Source organism: Vespula pensylvanica, chromosome 6, assembly GCF_014466175.1.
Source record: "Vespula pensylvanica isolate Volc-1 chromosome 6, ASM1446617v1, whole genome shotgun sequence".
In the NCBI taxonomy this organism is placed as follows: domain Eukaryota; kingdom Metazoa; phylum Arthropoda; class Insecta; order Hymenoptera; family Vespidae; genus Vespula; species Vespula pensylvanica.
In genome coordinates, this window is record NC_057690.1 from 1,373,475 (window position 1) to 1,393,903 (window position 20,429).

Here is a 20,429-nt window from a genome sequence, read left to right on the forward strand (position 1 = left end):
AAGAAAAGAAAAGGAAAGAGAGAGAGAGAGACAGACAGAGAAGTAGAAGGATAAGAAAAAAATGAAGAGAAAAAAAGAAGAGAAGAGTCTTGCTCGTTTAACACGAGAAACGAAGCCGAGGACGCCCAGCGTCGTCGTCTGATTGGCTCGCTCATTAGCCGTCAATTAAACAACATGGCGCCTGTAGTTCTGCTTGCAGTTCCGCTTCCAATACGGTGGCGCTAGTTGTCGGAATGCACCAAACTTGCATGCATATATGCATTCGAGTGAACGCGATATATAAATATATGAATATATATATATATATATATATATATATATGTGTGTGTACATGAGTGTGTATAAAACATATGCAACATTTTCAGATGGTTACAATTCTTTTTTCTTATTGTTTTCGTTTTTGTTTTTGTTTTTCTTTTTGTTTTTTCTTCTTCTCTAGATTAGTCATTCGTTCTTAAAAGATATCGATTTGTATCATGATATTATCCTACATATTTTCACTGAACGTAGGATTGTTAAAAGTTGATGTTGCCTGCTTATAGAGAGGATTGTCACCCTGAAATAGAATTTATTGAGATAAGTTTGTTTGTTGGTATATGAAGAAAGAAAAAAGAATTGATAAACGAATAAATTAGTAATAGCGTCGTATGAAATAACTTTGTTATCCTGGAACGAAATTCATTAATGTAAATTTGTTTCAATACAAAAATCAATAATAATAATAGTAATAATAATAATAATGATAATAATAATAATAATAATAATAATAAAGTCATAGAAAATTGCTTACACGATCCCATCTGGCCAATATACACTCTCTTTGAAATTTTTCGAATTCTCTTTTATCATGAATCATTGTGTATATCTTCCATAGTAAAATAATTAATAAGCCTAGAAATATCGTACTTAATACGACGCCCAGTGAAACGGCTACGTAAACAATTATCGTATTCGTTATTTTCCCTTTTATAAAATCTTTTTAATACGGTCGAAAAATCTTGAAATTACCTAAAACGTCGATTGGTACGGGACATTCTCTCTCCTTTTGCGCTAGGATCTTAATCGTATTATCTTTACCAACATACTCGTATTTGAAAACAAAGAAACAACCTTGGTCACCATCGGTACGACAAAAATGAGCATCCGATTTATAATCGTTTTCAGGATCTTCTTTCACAACGTCTACCTGAAAAATGAATCAACTTGAAAATTTTCGAAAGGGACACAACTCTTCCTTTTTGTCACTTCTAAATTATTTAAATAATTCTTTAATATCTAGAATTAAATATTAATAACAATTTATTGGTAGCGCATCTAGCGCATGATTTACGAAATATATAATATAAATATATATACATATATATATATATATGTATATATAGGATGTTTTATATGTATTATACAGGATATTTTATAATTACATACTCTATATATATATATGTATACATATATAAAAAGAAAGTTAGAGAATAATAATTTGTAATTAATAAAACTCACAATATCGATTTGATAGGAGCAGTCGCAAGTTCCATTTTTCGCCAATGGACCAGTTCCATAAGCCATACATTCGACGCAATCTTTCAGTTCCTCGCATCTTTGACCGGGACAATTCTGTATAAAATCGTTTCGATTATTAACTTGTAAAAATTCCGAAAGAAAATCCGTCGCACGCGTGAGAGTAGGGTAGCTTGGAATTCGAGAGGCGGATAATTATCGAATAACCGACAACGTTCCCCTTACCTACCGACGTAATTAGCCGTAAAAAAGTGAGACGATTAATTCGCCGACTTTACGATCGTCGGAGGTTGAGCGGAGGCACGTTGGTGTCTTGAAAAAAAAGAAAGAAAAAAAAGGAACAAAAAAAACGAGGAAGAGAGAGAGAGAGAGAGAGAGAAAACATTACAGATGCGAATTATCTCGGCGAGGTGGAAGCTCTGCGATAAGAAAAAAGAAAAAGGAAGAAGAAGAGGAAGATGTTGAACAGGCATGTCAATTAAACGAAAATGAAACTAATATGAGGAGAACTGTGTAACATGCTTTCTTTTTTTCTTTTCTTTTCTTTTTTTCTTTTCTTTTTATAATAACTTTTTATAAAATATTTTAAACGATCCAATTAAATAGAGAATACTTGTCAAACTTGAAATGTCCGTCGAAACACGTTTATACGTTATTCCTTTTAACTTAAGGAAAAATTTCAGGAAATAAAATTCATAATAGACATCCAATTAAATAGAGAATACTTGTCAAACTTGAAATGTTCGTCGAAACGACGTTTATACGTTTGTTTCTTTAATATAAGGAAACATTTCACGAAATAAAATTCAAATAGAGATCCAATTAAATAGAGATTATTTGTTAAATTTGAAATGTTCGTCGAAACGACGTTTATACGTTGTTCCTTTAATTTAAGGAAAAATTTCATATAATGAAATTAAATTGACGCTTGATAAATGTAGAAAAGTGGGAAAAAATTATTCTCTCCCTTTCTCTCTCTCTCTCTCTCTCTCTCTCTCTCTCTCTCTCTCTCTCTCTCTCTCTCTTTCTGTTTTTTCTTACCGGACACTCCTCGCAAAAATTTCCAGAATATCGAATCTTATCCTTCTCGTGACAGTGGCATTTTCCACAGATGCAGTCGCCACGGCCACTGCAAATCGTCAAGCTTTTCTCTGCGTTCTCTCTCGAGGGCGGAATACACGTGCTGTTGGTCTCTTTGCAATCACAGGTTTCGCCGCTAAAACCTGGCCGGCAATTGCACCTACCGCATTCGCACTTACCGTGTTTGCCGCAGACCTTAAAAGCACCGAAGTGGAAAAAATGACAAAAAGAAATAAAAAAAAAAAAAGAAAGGATTAGTAAGTATCGCGATGACGTATTACGTAGAAAGAAAAAGAAAAATAAAAAGAAATTTTCCTCCGTAGTAAAAGTATCATTTCTTTTATTCGTTAAGGCCATAATGATCTCTGTTCTTTTTTTTTTTTTTTTTTAGTCATAGTTTGTTGTATCTATTAAAACGTACGATATCATTTGGTGCATTTGTATAATTAAATTTTAATATGAAAAATTACATATCTTTTGAAATGTAAATATATCGTTCGTATGAGTCATAAATTTCTCTTTATAAATAATAATACTCGTTTGGAAGGAATTATCGAAAGAGATGTATCATTCGTATATTAAATTCGATATTAATATTTCTTATTTTAAAACTTTCATCGAGAATCTTATTTGCTTCTGAGAGTGGGCGTGTAATGAAAGATAACAAATGTCACATCTATTTCGAAGAAAATAACGATAGCCTTCGTTGTAAATAATATCGAAATAAAACGACAATTAGCTAACTCACCTCTTCTCCGCTTCGTTTGCAAGAGAAGTTATCGCATTCGCAGTACTTCCCATAAAAGACTTCCTGCGGGTTCTGGCGCTTCGCGCAATTGCATACACCACATTTGCAAGCTCCGTGACCGCTGCAAATCTCAGTGCTCGTGTTGCTTGCCTTGCAATCTTCTGTTACGTTCTGACTACCCAAACCGAACTCATGTCCCTCGCATTCGCATTGTTTCCCGTAAAAACCTTCATTGCAGGAACATATACCGCAAGTCAACGTGCCTCTTTCTCTGCATTCCGATGAATTCAACTTAAAAGAAATTAGTTATCTTTTTCGTTTAATTATATGTCTATTTGTACTTTGTTTATATCAACATTTTTTACTCTATGTATATACAAATTAATCTATATATATTATATATTACATATTGTATATATATATATATATATATATATATATATATATAAGTGATAAAAAAGTTTGAAGCATCCTATAGTATTTAGATAAATTAACATAATATTAATAATATATATACATATATATATGTATATAATTTTTGTTTTTTTATACATAAGTATATCAACATATATAAATCTTTAGTAGATAAAAATATACTTATATATATATATATATGTGTGTGTGTGTGTGTGTGTATAAATTAAAATACCTCAGTGTTTTCTTTCCTCTCGCAAGGACAATCACAAATAATCTCTATTTCGACGATCAAGCTCTCATTTATTCCCCGTGGTCTTATTTGCAATATTTGTTGTCGTTCAGCAAGATTCGTCGGGCACTCGAATGCCTGAAATAATCAATAAATTAAAAATGATTCAAGGAAACGGATAAATGAATTTTTCATGTATTTTTACCTTCAGAACTATCTCGAATTCGATGACGTTACCCACACGTAATCCTCCGCATTCGTGCCATTCCATTAATTTTTCGGTTGCATTCAAACATCGCGAATAATATTTAACGTCGATAAAGCTCGGTTTATTATCCATCATCGACACGGAACTCACTAATTGCTAAATGAATCGATGAAGTCACTGAGTGATATCTCTCAGTTTTTTTTTCCTCCTTATAATTATACAGATATTATTAAGTATTATTACACTATTCTTGTAATTCGAAATAATAAAGTTATAAAATCATTAATCGTAACCTTCTTCAATGAACTTTTTGATAAAAAGAAAATGAAACAAAAAAAAAGAAAGAACAAGAGACTTGCTCGCGTGAAATTATCGACCGAATAATACGTAATCGGTCTTTTGAAAAATTTCAAACAAAGTAAACAAAATCCGTTTGTAAAATGTACATATACATCTGAGACAATAATATCGAATAATATCTGATTCGAAGGAGAAATATAAAAAGAAATGAAAACACCAATATGACAATATAAATAACAATGAATAATATTTGATATACTGATTAGATGACCCTTTAATTGCTACTTCATTCTTTCATTAACGATTCGAACTACGTAAGAATTTTTTCAAAACTTTTTCTCTCGATAGATTAATTAATTCTGCAGTTAAAGGGTCAAAGAACATTAAAAGAAAAAAAAATAGAAAGAAAGAAAGAAAAGAAAGAAAGAAAGAAAAAGAAGAATAAAAAGAAAAAAGAAGAAGGAAAAAAGAAAGTGAAATTAAAAGAAAAAAAAGAGAAAAAAAATTGCAGAGATACCTCGTATTGTCTGCTGATAAGGGCAACGATGTTCTGACCTTTACCCTCCATCGTATCGATGGACGATCCACTGATGATTTCGCTCAAATTTTGATAAATCTTATAAACCCTAGTGTGTTTCTTTCGTGGCGAGGCAAATATAATATTCACATTATGTTCCCGAGATTTTTTATGGATCTGTTGAACGAAGAATTCGATTTAATTATATAGATCGAAACGATCTTCGAGTGATCGTTTAGGATTAAATCGTGCGATTGGGATAATTAAACGAAAAAAAGAAAAAAGAAAAAAATTAATAAGTAAATTAATTCAGTCGGTATTTAATTGAAAAAACGATCGACGATCGTTAATCGTATAGAGATCTTTTTTACATAATTCTCTAACGAGTTTAAATCGACATACCTGAGCAATGGACGGATAATCTTGAAGAAGCGAATGAGTATAATATCCTTCTTCGTCCAAATGACATTGACAATCGTTCGGTTCCACTATACCAGCCAACTAAAAATATCCTTGAGTTTCGATTAATATTGTATAGCATAATATCGATGCTTAAATCGATAAATTCGTCATTTTCAAAAAAATTAACGTACTTTCCCATCACCGGCTATGTGGTAACTAGCATCCGTCGAAAGAACGAGCAAATGTCGAGCCTTCTCACGCCATCCAATTTCATTGGTGCAAACTATCGCCTGCATCAAAGCATCGAGACTACCCTCGGGTAAATCAAGATTTGCGGAAACCGGTGATTCCATCACTTTAACCTGCAAAACGATTCGATAAGAATATTCATTATCGTTTCAGAGATATTTCAATAGTTAACGTTTCGATAAAATATCTACGTGCGATATTATCAAATATTTTCATTCGTTTACACATGCAATCGTTTAGGTTTAATATGAGAAATTTAAAGAAAGATAAAGTATGATCTTATACATATATCTTCTTCTACTTTTCTTTTTCTTTTTTTTTTTTTTTTTTTTTATATAACGTTAAATTACCTTGAAAAGTGTTACATTGTCCGTAAGAGACAATTCATGTTTGAATCCGTACGAAGGTGCACAGAATTTCAACGACCTGGATCCCGTGTAACAAGGATTTTCCAACCTAAATATATATATATATATATATAATAATCATATATATAGTAATATATATATATATATATAATAATTTTACGATTAAACTGATCAAAAAAAAAAATGAAAGGATAACAGGTACCATTTCGGATGAGTATTACTCATCGGTAGGACAACTTTGTCGACGAAACTTCCAAAACCAAGAAGAAAATTCGACGTTAATTTTCTCATAGCCTCCTCCAATTTCAATGCCAATTCCGATAATTTTTCTTTGTACTTTTCCATCGTGGCAGATAAATCCATAAGATAATAAAGATCTACGGGATAATCCTCCGCTTGGCTATACTTCAAAATAATCCGATGTTCCTCGTCTTCGAATTAATTATAAAATTTCGATTATTAACGATTTGTTATCGGTCAAAGAAAAAAGAAGACAAGAAAAATTGAGGAAAGAAAAAGTTTTTCACGATTGAATTAAAACAATAGATAAATAAAAAAAAATATATATATATATATTTATACGTATAGAAACATCGTCTTACCTCTTCTCAAACGTAATTTTATTCGTTGTGGTTGCAATTGAATCGGATTTTGTCCTTTGGAAGATGACAAAGGAAGATTCTCCAAAATAGTCATCGTATTTGCAATATCGATCACGTCGGATCTTTTACACCATAAATTACCTTCCCTTTGGAATTTATCTCTCGTAACGCAACGTACGATTTGTCCGTTCATTCCGAAAGCCTTTATAAAAGAAAACGTTTGGAACGTTATAATGATACAATAATTTTATCCAAGATATTTAAATAAATACAATCTCTTGTTTTTTCTTTCGTATATCAAATATTTTTAAATATATATGCTAAATGTATAGTATATTAGAAATTGGCTAAGTATATAAATAGATATATTATTATTAAGCTAAATATGATAAAAATAGATATATCCATTTTTTTCTTACATTCGTCGAACACCAAACACACTTTGACGTTTGCAAACACTTTCCGCATGTTTCTTGCGAGGCACAAAGACTATCTGGATCCTTTTGTTCGGCTGACACTAAAATAATAACGAAAGGTAGGAATAAAAGAAATAGAAGAAAATAATATACATTTTGTAAAGAGAAGCCTGTTGCAACGTCTAAACGACTCATCGTCGTTTCGTTTAACGTTCCTATCGCCGTTTATTCGCATAGGCGAACTATTCCGAGGCCGTTGAAAAAACTTTCACGTACGGCAAATGACTAACGAGCTAAAAGGAAGGATACTGCGGTATTTCACGGAAATGATACCGCGATAAAACGATCGGTGTGTGTCACTAACTAAGTATTTCCAAGTACGATTTGTCTCTTTCTCATTCTCTTTCTTTCTCTTTCTTTCTCTTTCTTTCTCTTTCTTTCTTCCTCTCCTATCTTTAATTTTCCAAAATAAAATAAAAAGAATCTCGTCACTCGCTAAAAAAAAAAAGTATTTTAAACTATTTCGAATTGAAAATTGAAAAAAAAAAGAAAGAAGAAAAAATTGCATCTTATCGTTTATTCTTCGTATTTACAATCGTTTGACATTTTCATTCGATATAATCAAAATTGAGATTGTATGTACGTCAGCATCGATTATTATATATTATCATTATTTTATCTCTCTTTCTCTCTTCCTCTATCTCTCTCTCTCTCTCTCTCTCTCTCTATATATATATATATATATATATATATATATATATACATTATTATTATTATTATCTAATATCAATATATTTCTCAAGCCTCTGTAAACGAGCGTAATTTTATTAAACGTCTTCTTCTCCCTTTTTATTATGAATAATTTCTTTAAAAAAAAAAGAAAAAAAAAGAAATGAAAATAAAAATAAATAAAAAAGCAAATAAAAATTTCTCCGAAGAAATCGATCTCAATTCAGTCGTTAATCAGTTCCATTTTTTTTTATATCTTTGACAATATTTGCCGGTATATTTTCCATCTTGATCCTCTCGACAATTGCATTCCCCGCAAACGCAATCTCCATGACCATTACAAAGTCCATCGCTATTTTCTGGATCTATGCAACCAGATGTGGACGTGTTGCAATCGCAACCAGCACCGGTCCATCCTGATGAGCAATGACAGGTACCACATGCACAAATCCCATGACCATTGCACAGCTATAAAAATTTCGTTTAAATTCGATTGATAGAAGAACATGTTTTAAATCGATTCTATGTAAAATTAATAATTGCAATAAAAAACGATACAATACGCTTTATATCAGAAATATTCTATCCACGATTTTGTCTTCTATAAATTATTGCATCTTTCATTATAGAGAAAAAAATTGCAACCGTTGAATCGTTTAAATTAATATCGTGAAAACAAAAAAAAATAAATAAATAAAAAAATAAATAACGTTCGAAAAACGAGAAACGTCACGTTGAAATTTCATCGACGAAAGAAGATGTCTTATTCGATTAAATGAAAAGAAAAATAATAATTAATAAATAAATAAATAAATAAATAATAAAAGAATAAAGAAAGAAAGGAAGGAAGGAAGAGAGAGAGAGAGAGAGAGAGAGAGAGAGAGAGAGAGAAAAGAAACGAAAACTATCCGTGAATATTTACCCGTGAATTAACGCGATCGCATGAGAAATTGTCGCACTCGCAATATTTCCCATAAATCTTTTCCGTTGGATCGGCTCGATAAAAACACTCGCAAAAACCACAAATGCACTGGCCACGGTTGTTACACACTTTTGCGGTCGCATTGTCGGCTCTACAATCGTCTATGGCGTTCGACAATTTCTTTGGTGCACGTGCCGTACATGGATCGTCTTGTGCCCAACAATAAAACAAAATCAGTAAAAATATCTCTAACGATAGCAACAACTTCCGCAACATTTTCACGCGAAATCGCGAATGCCGGCAGGCGAACGCTTTTTAAGAAAAAGAAATTAAAAAAAAAAAAAAAAAAAAGAAAGAAAGAAAAAATTAAAAAAGGAGAGAGGAAAGGAATGAAAGAAAAAGAAAAAGAAAGAGAGACAGAGAGAGAGAGAGAGAGAGAGAGAGAGAGAGAGAATCGGACAAATTCGTAGAAGCTGAGAAGATATTATACTCGTTTTAAAATAGTACTTTAATCGTTTAAAAATTCTGAACTCTTCGATAAGCACGTCGATTGATAAACTCCTACGTCAGAATCGCTTTCATTCCACGCGAGTGTCGGAATTACCAGCGAGAAAATGTTCTTTTTTCCTTTTTTTTTTTTTTTGTTTATTATCTTTTTATTTATTTATTTATTTTTTTTCTTTTTTTATTTTCTTCCTTCCAATTACTTCTGCAACGCTAGCAAAATTTCTCGTAACGATAATTTATACTCGGCGCTGAAGTAACACGAATGGATATTTTGAAAAAGAATTGAGAAATTATTTCTAATCCCTTATATTCTCATATGTTATTTATATCATATAATATAATATTACTAATAGAGAATTTTGTGTCACAATATTTCTGTTTCATTTTTGTATCCTTTAAAACGTCTCTTTCGTCTTCGAAAATCCAATTTCAAAATTTGTTTAAACATTCGAGATACATCGAGTGTCATCTTGCGTACACCTCTGCAACTATCAATGGTAACCCTTTTAAGAAATCTGTTTTATCGACGTGTGTGCATAAAATCTTATCGGTAGATGGCAGTTAAAGAGACTGTCCATAAGAATAATCTAAGAGTAAACTCGTTCAGTTGGCGAGCATAATACGTACGGCATTGGCGACTGTCTCTTTGCTAGGAGATTTCATAAGAGCAGGTGAGTCCAATAACGTACTCTTGTCCGATATGTATTTCTAAATTGAAAAGAAGAAAAAAAACCGCGTGTATCGATAATGGAAATCCGTGATTCTTGAATCGTCGTCCAACCTTAATCTCGAATGGGGAAGATCGTGCTAAAAGGCGTTATATAATCTAATCGAAGAAAATTAAAAAGGTTTGAAAAATTAATGGGCAAATTTGCTCGAAATTTCGGAAGGAAAAAAATATATCCCCGTCGATAATTTCCCATCTATTTCGCCACTTTATTTTCTCGAGCACGTTTGATTCTATCAAACGTTAAAATCATATATAAAAGAAAAAAAAAAGGAAGAAAGAAAGAAAAAAAAATCCATCTCATTATAGACGAAATATTGAAATTTTACGTACGTATCTATATAACCTTGTACGTACGACAATGTGGTTTAACTTATCTAACGTAGTCATGTAACATCGACTATGATCTAATGATTATGTTAAATATTGTATCTCTCTTTCATAGCACACAGCATATTCGTTCATTTACATTGAAGAACTTGCAATGTGCATTGGTTCGTTTTTTTATAGGTTAGGTTTCCCGGCGAACGTACTCGTATCTATTATCTAGTAGTTATCGACATGCCGATTATTTTACTCTGCCAACTTAACCTCTTTTTCGCATTCCATACTTACATTTAAGGTTTCTACAGGTTTGAATGCATTTTATCGATTCGTTAGTGTGTAACCAATAGACTGACATTCTATTAATAATTTAGACGTGCTTTATAACGGTTAAACTTTAGTCAACAAAAGGATCGATTTAAACGTAAATATGTGTCGATAGATGTTTTACAAAATTTTATAAATATATATATATATATATATATATATATATATATATACATATATATATAAAGAAGATAATCGATATTTTTTAAAAGAAATCTTTTAATCCTTAATACAAAACGACGAGAGATAAAAGAAAATAGAGAAAAAAAAAAAGCTTCTTCTTTTGCGAGATTATGGAGTAATAAAAATTGCGCCATCGTCTCAGAGCGCGGCAAATTCAAAAACTGTACGAACGTTATACCGCAAGTTTTGCATCGGTCGAGGAATATACAATTTACGAAAGACATATATTTTTACTTTAAAATCTTTAAATAGCCGGGAAACCTTTTGAAATTATCGGGTTATATAATTTTGATAGTTGATACCGAATTACATATCTCGAAGCACGTGGTTAGATATTTTGATTCAACGTTTATATACTAAGGTATATTCGATGTTGTAATTACTGATAAAAGTAGATTCGTTATATCGTTTCTATAATTTTGTCGACTCTTTTTCTTTTATTTTCTTTTTAATTTTTTTTTCTTTTCTTTCTTTTTTTTTTTTTTTTTTAATATATTTTTTTAGCATTCTTCAACAATTGAAAATTAATTTCATTTTTTAATAATTATCATTGAAGAGAAATGTGATCTCTTATAATTTATTTTTTCTTTTCTTTTTTTGTATTTTTTACTTTTTTTTTTCAAAAAATTTGTTACTTCCATTTGACTGTTTACTATGAATGTTAACTATGAATGAAATTCGAGAAGCGTGATCATTTTTGGCATCTCAAAGCTACTGATAGATATATCAATATGGTATTATTCTAAACGTAGACGGCGCCAGTTTGCTAGTTTATTAATATAACAAAGATATATCGTATTGTCTAGGACAAAAATTTGGTTAACGGAGAAAAGTAAAAGAGCACAAATAAATCTTGGATGGTTCCTCGATCGATCGTTGAATCAAGCAAAAAATGTGCGTATGCGTGTGCGTCATTTGATGAAATAGGTCAATTGCAATTTTATCGTCTTTATTAAATGAGTAATGATATTTCATGACGCAAAAGATTTTTTTTTTTCCCCAATCATTTACGTACATATATTTATATATTATTTGTACTTTGTCTCTACAGTTTTAAATATATAAATTATGTTTTTATAAACATTTATATAAGGAGACTTTTTCTTAAAAAAAAAAAAAAAAAAAAAAAAAATCATTTATTATATTATCGTAACAAATATTATTATAATATTTTTATAATAATATTAATAATATTATTATCATTATTATTATTATTATTATTTAAAGAAATTTTATAAAATTATTATTATCCTACGTTATAATAATATATTATAACATAGTAATATTATAATATTGCAATATTATCAAATAAAAGAAAAGAAAATATAAGAGAAAGATAATATTTTAATGTAGGAATAATCGATACAAAAAGGAGCGATCGCTATTCGAACATATTGCGTAGAATCTTATCACCCCGTTATCAACGATTTAGTCGAAATAAGGTGAAAAGGGCAAACGCAATCTCGATTATTCTAATAGTTGGAATTTTTAGTAATGAAAGTTGCCACACAACCATTCTGAGATAGTATAAGTATTTTACTTGTCGTTAACGAAAGATTTCGTATAATCTTTGCATCGTTGCTTCAACAAAATAAAGTAGAGCCGATGATATCGATTAATTTAATAAAAAATTCATTGTACGAATCAAAAAGTCCCGAAAGTTTTTAACTGATTTTAAAAATCGTTTCGACCTTTAATTTTATTTAATCTTCGAACGAAAAAAAGAAAAAAAGAAAAAGATCGGGATAAAATTAGTCTAGAAAATCCTAGAAAAAGATTAATAGAATTTTTTTAATCATCTAGGAACTTTTGGACCACCTTCTATCGTACTCGTATAATAAATTTTTTATTTTATTTTTCTTTTTTTTTTTTTTTTCATCTCTATTGTACTCGTATAATAAATTTGTTATTTCTCTTTCTATTTTCTTTTTATTTTTCTTTCTTTTTTTCTCATTTCTCTTATTTTGTTTTTCTTTTTTTTTTTTTTTCAGAAAACGCATCCAACACTGCAGCATCGAAATGCATCTATCCCATGTTTGCCATTACGCTATTAGATTGTCGTTGAATCAGGTTAGTACATGTATCCTCTTACAATTTTTTAAAACGTATGTTACATAATCTTTTTTAATTCTCCTCGGTCTTCTTTCGCATTAGGATTAATATAACACGACGAATAACTGCGTCTTTCTTTTATGACAATTTTTTTCCATATGCATGCAGAGTAAAACCATTAACAATTAATCCCTCCTTAACTCCATCCTTTTTGTTTCTATGTCTATAGTTACAAAAAAAAAAAAAAAAATTATCTAATTCGATTGTTATAACACATTATATTGATACAATCATATTATAGTAAATATAATGTATGTATAGTTAAAAAATAAAATAAAATAAACATAAATATAAACGTGATACACATCGATTATGAATTAATAAACACTGCGCTGATGAAATGAAATGAAATTTAAAAAATATAGATACACAAACACACATATATGTATATATATATATATATGTGTGTACATATATAAATGTGTTAAAGAAACGTAATAGACAAGTTATCTGGCGTTATAAAGGATTAATTATAATAATTTTTCAAATTATTTAAAACCATCGTAAAGAGAATATTTCTTTTTGTTTTTTTTTTTTTTTTATCATCATCATCACAAGAATCATGCGATGTCTAATTTATTTGTTTGAATAATTTTCAGAGTGCTGGTTCATCGATATTTCGTAAAAGCGCTCAAGAACGTGGCACAATGACATCCGCAGTATTCCTAGCAACAATTGGACTATCATTGAGCATGTTTTCGTTGAAACAAATGCAAGCGTGCACTCAAACACGTCGAAGATGCCATTAAGAAAATATGTCTATCAACAATCACAGACCTGCGCAACAGACAAACAAAAAGAGAGAGAGAGAGACAGAGAGAGAAACGATCAGTCCTTGGCAGAAAAGGATAAAAGAATTATTTTAAATCATCCCTATAGATATTTGTATTATTCGACAATTCGATAAGAAGAAATTCGTATTTGAATCGTCCCACGAAGTAACGAGCGATATATACTTATTAGATAGTTAAAAAAAAAAGGAAGTAAAAACCAAATCGTTCTATCGTAGATTTAATAATAATAATAATTAGATGATATAGATTGCAATCGAAGATATTTTGATTTTAATATTAATTTATACACGTATTTAATAATGCATCTTCTAAGACTTGATAACGAATCTTTCGATTATGTCGAATTAAGTAGTTGGTACAGAGTTGGAGAAAATAAGAAAAGAAAGAAGAAGGAAAAGAGAGAGAGAGAGAGAGATCTAATCACATTAAAATCATTTTCTTCCAAATTTTCTCGATCTTCTCGATCTTCTCGTTGAAGTAGAATATATATATATATATATATATATATATATATATATACACATGCAAACACATGTATATATATATATGTATGTACGTATATATATATATACATATATATAATTAAGCGAATGAAAAGTTCCAAAAACTCGTAGGATTGATTTAAACCTTTTTCTAAACGATGCTCGGTGGATACTAAAATCTCTCTGTATATTATCTATAATCATTGTTCGTATTCACTTTATTCCTCGTATAGGAACATTTTAATCAGAAATAGATAAGAAAATTATATACCGTATATTTCTATCATTCGTTTCATTCCTACTTGTAACTAAATTAATTAATTATGAAAACGAAATTATATCGCACCGTATATTTATACATATTGATGTCTCGCGAGTTTCTGCCATCTTTTTCCTTTCTTTTTTCTTTTGTCACTCTTTTTGTTCTACTTTATATTATAAAATAACAGGTCGCGATCGGACCTCCTACTCGTTTATATATATATATATATATATATATATATATATGAAGAAAAAGAAAAGAAAAGAGAAGAGAAAAGAAAGGAAATAAAGAAACAAAGATATCTTATCTTTCATTTGCGCACGATATCATCTCGATATATTAAACGCAACACGCTGCATACTCGCCTATATATTTTATAATCCATACCATATAGAAGAAACTATACAATAGTAATTTTAATGATATATAGTTACGCATGATTGTTGATGAAAAATATTTGATATCTTTTTTTTTTTTTTTTTCTTTTTTTTTCTGACAATCCCCTGCTCGTCCTAGTCGATAAATTAATATTTTCGTGATCTCGTTAGAGGAATACGTGATCTATATATATACACACACACATATATATACACAGGTACATATATATATATGCACTCTCTTGTTGTCTAATAATTATTGTTATTGACGAGTCCATATCCTTGATATTGGCAAACCTTACACGCAATTTCCAATAAAATTAATTGATGTGAAATTAGTAATGCTTAAATGTATTTCTTTTTTGTAATTTATGTCAATTGTAATAATAATAATAATAATAATATATATATATATATATATATATATATGTAAGAATAACATATTTTGTTATTCTTAAATTTAGATTACAATAATATAAAGAATAACAAATTTTAATTGGATAGGATCAGTTTGGATCAGAATTCAAGTAAAACTTTGAAGACTTATGATATTTTTTTTTTTTTTTTTGGGACTTAACGTATACATTTATTTATAATTATTATACAGTCTCTCACACTCGATATTTCTCCCGTCGATAAATTCTTTCGCAATAATTATTATCTCCCCAGCTACCATCCTCCCTCCCCTCTCCCCACTTCTTTCTACCCTATACCTTGTTTTACGTTTCTTTACTCGTTCTCACGTAGTCAAGAAAAAGAAATGAAAAGAAATGAAAAAAAAAATTATTACAAAAAAAAAAAAAAAAAGAAAAATACACACTCTTACCTCCCTCTCTACCTTTTTTTTATTTCTATTAGCAACAAACAATTTTCAAATACGTATATTTTATAATTCGTTTCGTATACCTTTTTATAAATAATTTTCATTCGCGCGAGGACGCGTTCGTTTTCTTTTTTTTTTCTTTTTTTTTCTTTTCGTTCACAGGAGCAGCAAGGGATGTAACAATGGGGATGTAAGTTAATTGTAATAAAATCGAAAAGAAAGTAACGATCGACGGATCGCTCGATTCGACGAAATCCCACGAAAATCGTAAGTTTCTTTTTTATCTTATTTTTGTGCACATGGGTCACGTGAAAAATAATATATGAAAAAGCGAAGAGAAACATGGCCGACTCTTGTAAAAAGGAGAAGAAAATTGAAAAGGATCGGTAAACCTAAATAGAACTTTGGCAAAATGCTGTTTGAGCCTTTGGCAAATGACGACGATCTAGGATGGATCGTAACAATTATTGAATCATTTTGTTGAGCGATTGAATATTTTCTTTTTATTTAAAAGGTGATGATGGTGATTATAATGATGATGATGATGATAATGATGATGATGATGATGATGATGATGATAAAATAATAATGATAATAACTATTATATATATATATATATTTTTTTTTTTTGGTTTTCTTTTTGCTGCCAAAATATACCAAGTTTATTTCAATTTATTTCAGGTCAAATCTCGATATTACGACTTTTTATTTACCTCTAATCTTAAATAATAATAAGCGAGCAAAATATTCAGATAAAAAAATTCAACCCCTATATTATCAATATATATCAAGAAAGCAAAACATTTCTTCTTTTTTCTTCTTTTCTCCCCTTTTTTTCTTTCTTTCTTTCTTCCTTTTTAATAGCTTAAACGTTTAACTACTTTTAAATATAAAAGATCATGATTATAATCGCTATGTTCCTATCATCGATGATTTAATCAATAATTGTATTACAATTTATTCTATGATAATAAAAAAATTAATTGTGTGTCCTAACGCGCGAAGGAAAAGAAAAAAGAAAAAAAGGAAAAAATAGAAAACAACAACAACAACAACAACAATTAGTAGCGAAGAAATACAACACGTAAGAAAAATTAAATTAAATAAGGGATACAGAGGGAGGAAGGGTGGGAGTTCAAAAAAAAAAAAAAAAAGAAAAAAGGGCTTACGTTCGAAACGTACTTTGCCAACTATCACAGACGATTTCGTAGGAGGAAAATAAAAAAAAAATAATAAATAAAAAATGCGAAAAAAAAGTATACGAAGATAAGTAGAACACGTTGGTGGGGGTTTGAAGGGGGAGGTGAGGTAGAGGGACCATCCATTTTAACTTCGCATAAGTCGTATTACGGCAAATAACAATATTATATACTAATGGCAGTTTTTAAAGGGATGAAAACAAGTGGCTATATCAATCATCGAGATTATTATTCTTATTACATATAAAAATATCATCCACCGCACCCCCTCCCCACCTGTTCTTTTTTTCCTTCTCTTCTTCTATGCCCAGCAAAAAATTTTGCGAAGATAAAAAAAAAAAAAAAAGAAAAGAAAAGAAAAAAATAAATAAATAAAGAAGAGAACAATCAGAGAAAAGTCGATAATCAAAATCAAAAATTGCTTGTTCTTCGAACAACTCTAAGATCTTATTTTTGACTTTATAATATCATGATAAAATCACGATATAGATAATCGAATAGATAGATTACCAAAGATGCAAAAAAAGAAGAAGAAAAAAGAGAAAAAAATTGAAGACCAACAGACAATACGAATTTGAAAAGTTATAAATTATTGTAAAATATTCTACCATTTTTACGAATATGATTCTACCTCACTCTCTCTCTCTCTCTCTCTCTCTCTCTCTTTCTCAATTTCACTTTCTCACTCTCTTTCTATCTCTCTCCTTCTATTTTTTTTCTTTTTTCTTTTTTTTTTGGTACGTAGGTATTCATGTATGGATGCATGTATGTGTGTACGCGTGCCTGTATGTTTCTACATGCATGTATTTATGTATGTATGTATATATGTATGTATGTGTACGTATGTATGTATGTATGTATGTACATCTCGTGTAAGTTTCAACACGCAGCATTTATAATCTCTATATGTAAAAGAATTAAATTCTATAAGGGTAGAGTTGGTACAATGTTGATATACAATTTTTATGTCATTCGTTCGAATCATTTTTGCTTTTATACTAAAATGTATTCCTCTCTCTCTCTCTCTCTCTCTCTCTCTCTCTTTCTCTTTTTCTCATTCTCTCTCTCTCTCTCTCTCATTTCGTCCTTATTTCACTATTATCTCAATCTTTCAAATTTTACACACCCTCATTTAATCCCATATTATTATTCTAGATTTTCGCGCTAGAGCGAATAGGTAACATAACATAATTATTAGAAACATCTATACTTCTCCGTTATTAGAATCATATGATTGATTTCAATGATCGTACACGTATGACTTGGCAAGTTTACGCATCTCGTTCTCGTTTATTAGTCCGATATATCACGACAACAACAAAATTTCTTCGTTTGTAACGGGGTATTTAGAACCGTAAAGTGAAAGAAATGAAAATGGAACAATGCAATATATATATGAAGAATGAAAAAAGAAAAAAAAATAAATAAAGATAAAAAGAGACAAAAAAGAAAAAGAAGAAGAAGACGAAGAAAAAGAAAAAAAAAGAAAACGGAGATGTTCGAGCTCAGGGAGATGGCTTCTCCTCTATTTGTTTTTGCACGTTGCTATTTACTTTATACATAATAACGATAAATATTGTGTGATTATTGTTACATCGGTAACGAATAAAAATATTATATAACTAACAATGCAATAAACATAATCAATCCATAATAAGTTTGAAATACTTGGATGGCTAATATTTGTATCGTCGTTTGGTTTGTTTCGTTTGTTTGCTTGTTATTATTTCTTTTCTTTTTTTCTTCTTTTTTTTTTTAAGAGAAGATGATAACAGATATATGTATATACACATATATACATATATATGTATGTATATATTATATAACATTATACAATGGAGAGGAGAAAATAGAGAAAAGTATATATACGAAACTAATTTACGATGAATGTGGGTGACAGTTGAAAAGCAATTAATAGCGACACTATTATAACGATGATAGAAATGTTCTCAATGTACAATTTGCTTCTTTGTGTTCTTTTTTTTATCTTTGTTCGTGCGCGCGTGTGTGTATGTGTGTATTATGTGATGTATGTGTGTGAGTGTGAGTATGCATGTGTAGCGTTATGTAGTACAGTAATAATAATTATATCGTAGTGATAGGATCACGTTCTTGCTATTTATCGATAAACGTTGGTAGTAGTAGTAGTAGTAATAGTAGTAGTAATAATAGTAATAGTAATAGTAGTAGTAGTAGTAGTAGTAGTAGTAGTAGTAGTAGTAGTAGTAGTAATAGTAATAGTAGTAGTAGTAGTAGTAGTAGTAGTAGTTGTAGTAGTAGTAGCAGTTCGGTAGCAAAATATTTCTTCGCGTTCTTATTTCTTCTTTCTTTTTCTTCATCCTCTAAAGAAATATATTACTCAAGTTTAGAAAACGACGACGTGTCTCCATATGTCCTAATGAGAATAATCGCGTGTCTAATTTAACAATCGAGTTCGAGCTACGAAAAATGAGAATATTTAATACATAAAATTTTTTCTGACTTTATTTTTCTTTCTATCTTTCTTCCTTTCTTTTATTTTTTATTTTTGTTAGCTTTAGTTTTTTCTTGGAAAAAAAAAGAAAAGAAAAGAAAAGAGCACACTCGTTCTCTTTTTCGAATCGATATAATATATATATATATATATATATATATATATATATATATATATATTTTTTTTTTTCGTTTTTCCTTCAAATTTTTCCTTCGCTAAGAAAAGTAATAAATTTATAAGAAACGGCAGCCAAGGTTACGTACAAAAGGAACCAGTTTTTTCGGAAACGTTTCGCGTTACTTCTTTTTTCCCCCTTTCACCCCTTATTTTTTTTTCTTTTTCTTTTTTCTTTTTTTTCCTTTAAATTATGTGCGTGCAAAAATTGGACCCTCGGTACTTCTCATTGATCTCCGTACAAATAATATACTCTCTCTCTCCTTCCCTTTTTTTCTAAAACGTTACAGAAAATAGAACGAAAAAGGTTTCGCCTAATGTTCGTTAACATAATGTTTCTTACGAATTTCCAGGGAAAAAAAAAAAAGAGGGACAGCAAAAAAGGAGAGAAAAAAAAAAAGAAAAAAAAAGGGAAACAAAAATAAAGAAAAAAGAAAAAGAAAATGTCGCTCGGTAAACATCTGATTATGTTTAGTTTCTCTAATCGAAATAATTTTCAAATATATTATCAAAATTCTGCAATAAAATAGAAATCTCGCTTTATGATTAATCTTTCACCTTTCTTTCCCCTCCTCCTTCCTCTCACAATGCCCTCTCCCAACAGTTTTCTTTTTTTGTTCTTTTTTGAACTCTCAATGACTTCACACAAATATAAAGCTAAGAAGTTTTTCTTATTAAACTAACGAGAATGATCTTCGTATGCGCTCTGCATCAAATCTTTGTTCTTACCTCTTGTTCGTGTGTTACACACAATGATATATAATATATAATTTGTTTGCTTGTTTGTTTAGACTCTATAATATACATATACATATATATATATATATACATATATATATATACATATATATATTTGTTTATATATATATCGAAATATACACGTTGAATTTTAGCTTGATATCGCATATATTAAAAATTCACTTGTTCATGTTCGCACATCCCTATTCTTATGTGTATGTATGT

At 29.6% G+C, this 20,429-nt stretch overlaps 3 protein-coding genes across 4 annotated transcripts in view; all 3 read right to left on the reverse strand.

Annotated features, from left to right (window-relative positions):
• Positions 1-397: 397 nt before the first annotated feature.
• On the reverse strand, positions 398-7,477 carry LOC122629916 (integrin beta-PS-like). 2 transcript variants are annotated; one of them, XM_043813808.1, is made up of 15 exons: positions 7,055-7,477; positions 6,636-6,837; positions 6,236-6,464; positions 6,016-6,121; positions 5,608-5,778; positions 5,417-5,515; positions 5,015-5,191; positions 4,195-4,353; positions 3,993-4,127; positions 3,344-3,634; positions 2,557-2,790; positions 1,498-1,611; positions 1,009-1,186; positions 791-930; positions 398-556 (listed from the first exon to the last, which is right to left on the reverse strand). In XM_043813808.1, the coding sequence occupies exons 1-15, from the start codon at positions 7,244-7,246 to the stop codon at positions 488-490; spliced, it is 2,496 nt and encodes an 831-aa protein (XP_043669743.1). In that variant the 5' UTR covers positions 7,247-7,477; the 3' UTR covers positions 398-487. The 2 variants fall into 2 exon arrangements, with proteins under 2 accessions (XP_043669743.1, XP_043669744.1); XM_043813809.1 differs by lacking the exons at positions 398-556; positions 791-930; positions 1,009-1,186; positions 1,498-1,611 and adding an exon at positions 2,050-2,473 and having other exon boundaries at positions 2,542-2,790.
• Positions 7,478-7,609: 132 nt separating this feature from the next.
• LOC122629767 (integrin beta-PS-like) lies at positions 7,610-9,050 on the reverse strand. Its single transcript, XM_043813529.1, has 2 exons — positions 8,703-9,050; positions 7,610-8,248 (listed from the first exon to the last, which is right to left on the reverse strand). Exons 1-2 carry the CDS (start codon positions 8,976-8,978, stop codon positions 8,015-8,017), a joined length of 510 nt encoding a protein of 169 aa, XP_043669464.1. The 5' UTR covers positions 8,979-9,050; the 3' UTR covers positions 7,610-8,014.
• Positions 9,051-19,606: 10,556 nt separating this feature from the next.
• The window catches only part of LOC122630280 (mothers against decapentaplegic homolog 3), a 24,159-nt gene continuing 23,336 nt past the window's right edge, over positions 19,607-20,429 (reverse strand). The window contains exon 7 of the transcript XR_006327449.1: positions 19,607-20,429. This exon is cut by the window's right edge and continues 2,317 nt beyond it. The gene's annotated coding sequence lies outside the window, so the exon portion shown is untranslated.

Excerpts from the sequence above, each read along its gene's own strand:
- LOC122629916 (XM_043813808.1), bottom strand. The coding sequence starts at position 7,246 with ATGAGTCGTTTAGACGTTGCAACAGGCTTCTCTTTACAAAATGTATAT. Across the intron at positions 4,354-5,014 it reads TTATCAGCAGACAATACGAG|CAATTAGTGAGTTCCGTGTC; the intron begins GTATCTCTGCAA and ends CGATTCATTTAG. Across the intron at positions 4,128-4,194 it reads AATTCGAGATAGTTCTGAAG|GCATTCGAGTGCCCGACGAA; the intron begins GTAAAAATACAT and ends TGATTATTTCAG.
- LOC122629767 (XM_043813529.1), bottom strand. The coding sequence starts at position 8,978 with ATGTTGCGGAAGTTGTTGCTATCGTTAGAGATATTTTTACTGATTTTG. Across the intron at positions 8,249-8,702 it reads GCGATCGCGTTAATTCACGG|CTGTGCAATGGTCATGGGAT; the intron begins GTAAATATTCAC and ends AAATTTTTATAG.